At 22.6% G+C, this 8,074-nt stretch overlaps 2 protein-coding genes across 2 annotated transcripts in view; both read left to right on the top strand.

Moving 5' to 3' along the window:
* Window positions 1-3,067: 3,067 nt before the first annotated feature.
* On the top strand, window positions 3,068-5,910 carry Phum_PHUM041250 (atrxl protein, putative; the record flags this gene model as incomplete). Its single annotated transcript, XM_002423125.1, has 4 exons — window positions 3,068-3,863; window positions 4,077-4,169; window positions 4,605-4,967; window positions 5,048-5,910. The coding sequence occupies 4 exons, from the start codon at window positions 3,068-3,070 to the stop codon at window positions 5,908-5,910; spliced, it is 2,115 nt and encodes a 704-aa protein (XP_002423170.1).
* Window positions 5,911-7,398: 1,488 nt separating this feature from the next.
* Phum_PHUM041260 (uncharacterized protein) overlaps window positions 7,399-8,074 on the top strand; it is a gene marked incomplete at both ends in the record, with an annotated part of 2,186 nt that continues 1,510 nt past the window's right edge. The window contains one exon of the mRNA XM_002423126.1: window positions 7,399-7,590. Within this exon, the coding sequence (XP_002423171.1) occupies window positions 7,399-7,590 (192 nt within the window). The remainder of the gene's footprint in view (window positions 7,591-8,074) is intronic.

Below are 8,074 nucleotides of genomic sequence, written 5' to 3' on the forward strand. Positions count from 1 at the left end.
AACTTGAGCAATAATAATAATAATAATAATAATAATAATAGAAAACAATAATAAAAATGCATAATATTTATTTTGTTAAAAAAAAAAAAAAAAATTTTTTATTGTAATATCGTATTTAACGTTTTTTAACGAAAATCATTTTCAAAATGGTTGTTTTGTTATTATCAACGAAATTTTTTCCTTTTTCTAAAAAAAAAAAATAAAAAAAAAAAATAAATAAATAAATTTTTATTTAAATCTTACGTGACGGTTGAAAATTGCACGCACGCACACACACACACAAAAAATTTATTTTCCAACTTATTTAACAAAAATTAAAATTAATTAATTAATACCCAAAATTAACACGAGTCCAAAAAAAAACAAAAAACCGTTAAAAATAAATTAAAATTAATAATAATAATAATAATAATAATAATAATAATAATAGAAAACCGTAGAAAATTAAAATAAAAGGCACGTAAAATATAATAAGACTATGAACAATGACGGCTACTGTTGAACTGAAGAACTTAACTACCGACTTTTTTTTTTTTTTTTTTTTTTCAAAATAAAAATTTTTTTTTTATGACTTAAAATCTAGAAACCGTTCGATACATCGATCCATCCATTTTTTTTTTAATTTCCACCCTCATTATTAAAACAATGATTTTTGATTTTTCTCTTTTCTTTTTTTTTTCAAGGGTAACCTTGTTAAAAAATGTTTTATTTAATACACACACACAACACATGTTTCAGGCATCATATTAAATTATTATTGTACCGTTAAATGTTTAAAAAAAAAAACTTTGTTGTTATAATTATGATGAACAATAACAACGCAAAAAAAATATTATTATTATCAACTCTGATATGTTACTAATAAACTTATTATAATAAATAAAACTCTTTAATGTAATTTAATAACTTTAAACTGTACTTATATAATAATAATAATGAACTGAATTTATTTATTGACCTTCATTTTTAATAAAAATAAAAATAATAATTATTTTATTTTAATAACTTTTTTCTTTATTTATTATTTCACCACCACCCCCCACCCCTCCTCTACCCTTCCCTCCCTCCCTCCTCATGAAGTTTTTCATGCAATTTTTATGTAAAAAAAAAAAAATAAATAAATAAAAATAAATTTACACATAAAAATTCATCGAGTTTTTTTTCTCCACGAGACAACTTTCACATAATTTGCAAGTTAAAAATTATGTTTAAATATTTCTTTTTTTTTTTTTTTTTTAATATTTATAAAATAATAAGAGGAGGACAAATGCCTTAAATGTATGAATATGTAAATGTAAATATTTTTAGGAAAAATGAACTTTTACAAAAAACAAATGCTGACATTTTTATTTTAAAAAAAAAAAATCGTAAAGGTCAATATTTCATAGTTGGCATTTTAAAACTAAATAGTAAAATTGATATTATTTTAAAACATTACACAGCATTTTAGTCATGGTTACTAATAATAATTTTGATTGTTTGGTTTTGACAGTTTTTCTTTTTTTGAATGGTGCAAAAGGAAAATTTTTATGCATCGAGTATTATTTCAAAAACATTACACTAAATTCATATTCGAATATTCATACGATAACCAAAACACTTTATGGATCAGTAACACACCTTACTTATAAGTAGAGTCATTCGATAATTTCTGATGTGACGAAATGAATTTTAAAACTAACTAAAAGAGCTACTAGGTAGTAATCATTAACAAACATTCGAAAGAAAATAACAAACTCATCATGGATTATCATTTTAAATACAGTTTAACACTATTAAAAAAAACATACAGTAGTAAAATAAATAAATTAAACCTAAATTTTAGGTATTCAAATTATCTGTATTAGACATTGTTATAGTCATTGACTCACAAATTTTTTTGTTCATAATTATGTGTCACATTTTTTTGTGTAATCTTTGGAATATTTAATAACTTACATAATCAGTGTGCAAAAACCAAAAAAAAAATAAAATAAAATAAAAATTTCACAATACTAATAAAAATATTTGGTGATCTCATATAAGTCATATACAAACATTACACCGGGTTTTATATGTTAGGTTAACGATTACAGTAATAATTAAATAGAAAAAAAAAAAAAATATTTGATAAATGATTATTATAAATAGTAAACAACATACCTTTGCTTAAAGATAAATTTTGGTAAAATAAAGTAGTTTTAGGCATATTACTAACACCATTTACATTCTATTTTCTCGAAAATTTCTCATTATATATATAAATGAACAATGATTACATATAAACGCAACGATATTATTATTACTATACTTTTGTACCTACTTTTAAAAAGGCTGTGCAACATAAAGTATATTAAAGTTTATCGATGTAAAAAAAAATTTTTTTTTTAATTTACGAATAAAAACTTATTACTATTAATTTCGAATTAAATTTTTATAATTAAATCATATGCTCTACAGGGCATATTCTTCTACAATAATTTTGTATAATTATTTTCAATAATAATGAAATAATAATTGCCGCTTTTTTTATCTCTATGGTTTTGTACGATAATAAATTATAATCACACATTTGCGTATTATGTATTAAATATTTACTAATTTTCTCATTTTAAAAAAGTTTGTTAGATTCATGATAAAAGTAAAAAGTTTTACATAAACAATTAAGTATTATTTTTTATTTATATCGGAAAAGAAATAAAATATAAGTATTGATTATTTACAAATTTTAGCGCCTTTTTTTTTTTTACAGAGGTAAACAGTGTGCCTAGTACTCCAAAATAGCGGCATTGTTATATTTGTTTTTATACTTTTAATTTAATTTTAATGTTTATTTAGGAATTAATATTTAAAGGTATTAAAATAAAACTTGTTTTTACTTTTATACAGTAAGGATTATTATTTCTGAGACATATAGAAACCTTTCTACATTTACCACATTATTTATGTTAAATATTAAACAATAGCGATGGAAAAAAATTTTGACTTGAAATAAATTATTTCAATTTTTTTGAGGTATTTGAGGAATATTTTTGAAATATTAAATTAATTTATAAACAATTTTTTTTTTCAGTTTATTTCATAGAAAATGGGGCATAAACATAAACAAAGGACTGATTCTGATTCCTCTAAAGAAGACTGTAACGATTCATCAGAAGAAAAATTAAATATAAAGTATGATATTTTATTTAAAGTTTTAATAAAACATGTAAACAAAACAAAAAAAAATTTTTTTTTTTTTAATTACAGTAATAATTCCAATGATTCGCTTGATTCTATACAAAGTTTAAAAGATAATAAATCAAAATCGAAAACATTTCAAGACAGAAGTACAATTTTTAAAAAAATGATTCCAACGGAAGAGGAATTGAAATATAGGAAAGAAAAATTAAACGATGATGAATTAGTAAATATTTTATCAAAAGAATTTAAATGTACAAAGTGTGGTTATGATTTTAAAAAATTAATTAACAAAAACCAAAAAGTTTATTTTCATCCACTTATGGATGTTTTAATGTGTGATGAGTGTTGTGAATACTACGGAGATGATGACTTTTCTTTGGATAGCGAAAATGAAGATAAATATTGTCGTTGGTGCGGTGAAGGTGGTACTATTTTAAGTTGTTCTCAATGCATTTGTGGATTTTGTAATGTGTGCATTAAAAAACATTTTGGAAAAGCTAGTCTTAAGGAAATTAAAAAAGAAGATGAATGGTTGTGTTATTTTTGCAACCCTAAACCCTTATGGAAATTAAGACTTATTTCTACATTGGCAAAAAAGAAATGCGAATTATTGAAAAAAAAAAAAAAAAAGAAGGAGGAAGAAAATCGAGAAAATATTTCAAAATCTAAAAAAGATATTAAAAAGAGGAAAAAAAAATCCGGTAAGAAAATATATTTTAAAATTCAAAGCAACCTGTTCCTTATTCTAACTTGAACAACTTCTTATTATTATTATTATAAAAAAAAATTTTATCTTTTAATCTTAGTTTTTTTTTTTTCTCTCGCATTGCATGATATTGCATATTATATCTAATGGTAGAATATTAAAAATTATGTTTATTTTTTATTATTAAAAATAATATTAAATTTAACAGGGACTTATGACGTTGATATCACAATCGATTCGGATGATAGTGAAAAACGAAAGAAAAAAAGAAAAATGGCTACAGACGATAGAAATTTATCTGGTAATTGAAAATTTGAATTTATTAAATTGTGATAATTTACTACTTTAACATTTATTAAATCTTGTTACCTAAAATTTTTTGTGTTAATATTAATATAATTAAATACAAGGTTATTATATACTTTTACATATTTTTAGATAGTTCAATAGTAAAAGAGGTTAAAAACAAAAAAAAACAAGAGTGCAACCAAAGCAATGAAATAGAAGTAGAAGAAGAAGAAGAAGAAATCAACAATCATAAAGAAAAAAAAAATTCATCAGGTAATTAGAATAAATATATAAATATAAATATAATATAGTAAATAAAATAAATATGTATTTTCAGAAAATTTAGACCTGAAACCGGTTAAAAGAAAAAAGTTAAAGCGAAAATATATTGATGATGATGAAAAAAAAGAAGAAGAAGAAGAAGAGGATAATAATACATCCAATGCAGACGTTTCATTAGATAATTTAAGTCCTGTGGGAAAAAAAAAATTAAAGTTAGATAAATCTAATAGTGTGCACGACGATGGAGATACTGGTGGAACGGAAGAGGAATTATCATTTGATTTAAAAAAATTTGAATATATAGAAAAATTAGAAAATTTAGTTAAACTTACGGAATATCAAATGGATTTGGGCGCGAATTGGAGTAAGAGAAAATTAATAAAACTTCAGGAAAAAACTTTGTTTAACACGGAAGAAAAAATGATAAAACAATGTAAAAAAATTAAATGGTATATATCATCTTTGGCTTCGCTACTTATAGGATTCAGTAATTCTGTTGAAACAATTGAAAAATCTATCACGAGCAAAGGTAAGTTTTCATTTATATATAAAATGGAAAATTATTCAAATTTTTTAAAATAATGTCTATATATAATTTAGAAACAAAAGAAGAAGAAGAAGGAAGGGAAAAACCATGTTTGGAAAGTCCGAATCACGATTTCATATTAAAATTTCTTAATTTTCTCGCAAATCAAGTGAAAATGTTAAAAGAGAAAAGTATAGATTTAAAAGATGTTTTCGACGCGGGTACCTACGATATTAACTCGTTAGTGAGTACCAAAGAAACGACTTCCGATTCGCCACCCGTTAATTACGGTATCGTCGACGAAAACATAAAAAACACGGGTAACGTTTTTATCTTACACGAAAATGAGAGCGAGGTCAAAGGTGAAACCAACGATATCGTAGATACGTCACTGATTTGCGACGAAGACGAACCGAAATTGAAAATATGCAGTGCAAATAGTACACCCGTAAAATGTGGAAAAAAATCAAATGAATCCGAGAACTCGGATAAAAATAAAGAAAAACTCAAAAGTCCGATAAAAATGTCATCGATTGATTTAAATCATGAGGTGGAAGAAAATGAAAAAAAAAAAAAAAAAGAGGCTAGTGCTGATACGGTCGTGGAAGAAGAAAAAGATGCCCGTACTACTACTACTACTACTACTACTACCACCACACCAAAGAAAGGAAAAGGGGATTCGCCGAAAAAATTAAAGGGATCTCATGGGGAACAAATTGAGGGAAAAAATTTAAAAAATGAAACAAAGAAAATGGACGATAGGGAAAGTCAAAAAGAAGTAGTAGAAAAAATAAAGGAAAGCGTAAAAAATTTTGACGATTTTAACAGGAGTACACAGGAATCGGAAAAAGGGGAAAGTCAAAAAAGTGTGGAAAATGGAGGCGGGGGTTCTGAAATACTCGGCGAAGATGATTTTACAGAAATTCTTAACATATTAAATGATTAATAATTGATTTAATGATTAAATTAAATTAAAATTAAATTTCAATTAATTATATAATTTTTTTTTTTTTTTTTTTTTTTTTTTTAATAAAAACTTTAAATCATTTTTTTATATTAAATGGGCAACATTAATTAATTGTTTTTAATATACATAAAAATTTATTTATGTCAAATAAATAAAATAAAGTAGTTTATTATATAGTATAAAGTTTTTTTTTTTTTTTTAATATATTACATTATTATAAATAATAAATAATTGTAATAAATAAATAAATAATTAAATCGAAATCGGAAAATCTCAAAATCAAAAAAATAAATAATAATAATAATAATAAATTTTAAAATCGGTTTTGTTTTTTTTTTTAAATCCCGCGTGACTTAAAAAAAATTCTCTCTCGTTAAATCCGCATTTAAATTTTAAAAAAAAACGCGTTAACTAAAATAAAAAGATTAAAATAATCTTAATCTTAATCCCCCCCCCCCAAAAAAAAAAATAAATACAACATCTTTTTTGGGGGGTGGAATTAGGTTATCCGGATTTGGGGGGAAGTAAGGTAACAAAAAAAAAAATTTTTTTTAAATAACTAATAAAGTAAAAAGTGATTATTATTATTATTATTACTGATTATTATTATTATTAAAACCGTTTTTGGGGAGACCGTTAAAAACAGACCATCTCTTATCAAACTTAATGAACACAATTTGATTCCTCACAAATATTATTATTATTATTATTAAATATAAATCCGAGGAAAGTAAAAAAAAAAAAAAAAAGAAAATTTTATTGCCCCCCACATCTACATTTAAAATATCTACAATATGACAAAAATAATAATAATAATAATAATTAAATAAAATTATCTCATCATTACAAATTTATGTGTAAACATTTTTATTAAATGGTTACTTAATCCAAAAAATTTTTTTTTCATTATATATATATATACAATACATACTTATACGTATATATAAAGTATCGAATTGTGTAATAATAATAATAATAATAATGATGATGATGATGGTGGGAACTCTAAAGATATCAAATTCGTTGTTGATACAGAGAAATGTGATGGGAGGGAAAATTCAAAGGGATCCAATACGATAAAAGAAAAGCTTTCGAAGGAGTGACCAACGAATAAGAAGAAGCTTTAGAATGAACAAAAAAAAAAAAAAAAAAGCTTCTTTTAAATTTTTTTTTCTCTTTCTTCCTTTCTTTCCCCTTATGTTTAACCGATGGTTGTTTCTTTTGTATTTTTGTTATTAAATTTTTAAATAATGGTAAGAAGAAGAAGAAGAGAAGAAGAAGAGATGAAAAAAATTTTTTTAGTTTCAATTCATTGAGTTCTTTTTTTTTGTTTTTTTTTTCTCTCGATATTGTATCAGTCAAAATTTTTTTATCATAATATTAAAGTTTTAGAGTTTTAATCGTTAATTCGTGAGGATTATAATATAATCAATTAAATATAATAATAATAATAATAATAATAATAAAATGAAAGATTCGAATTTTGAAAGCTCTCAAGTTTATACGCAATGGACAAAATCAGAAAGTGGAATGCGAAAGCCTAAATGTGCCAGATGTAGAAATCATGGAGTCATATCGTGGTTAAAAGGACATAAAAGAGAATGCAGGTATAAGGATTGTACCTGTCAGAGATGTATTTTGATTGCTGAAAGACAAAAAGTCATGGCCAAACAGGTAAAATTTAAAATTTAATTCTTTTTTTTTTATATTATTAATTAACTTTTCAATTAGTTTTTTTAATAAAATTTTATGATTTCGATAGTTTTACATGAATATTAATTATATGAATGAACAATTAATTATCATTATTATTATTATTGTTAAAACTAAATAAAAAAAGAAAAATTAATTTTTTACCCATTATTATTATTAACTACATTTTTTTCTTTAAAATGAAGTAAAAAAACTTAAAAATTTTTTAATTTTATCTTTATTTGTTTAATTTTTTTCCTTAAATTTTAATAAATTATTATAATTTGTTTTAAATAAGTAATTAAATAAATAAATAAATAAAGAAAAGTTTGATTTGAATATTAATAATAATAATAATCTAACAATAAGCAAAACAAAAAAAAATTCATTTTTAAACGTTTGGCAATGCAAATTTAATACATTATTATCATCATTATTATTATCATCATTA

This window comes from Pediculus humanus, genomic scaffold (assembly GCF_000006295.1).
Source record: "Pediculus humanus corporis 1103172107391 genomic scaffold, whole genome shotgun sequence".
Lineage (NCBI taxonomy): Eukaryota > Metazoa > Arthropoda > Insecta > Psocodea > Pediculidae > Pediculus > Pediculus humanus.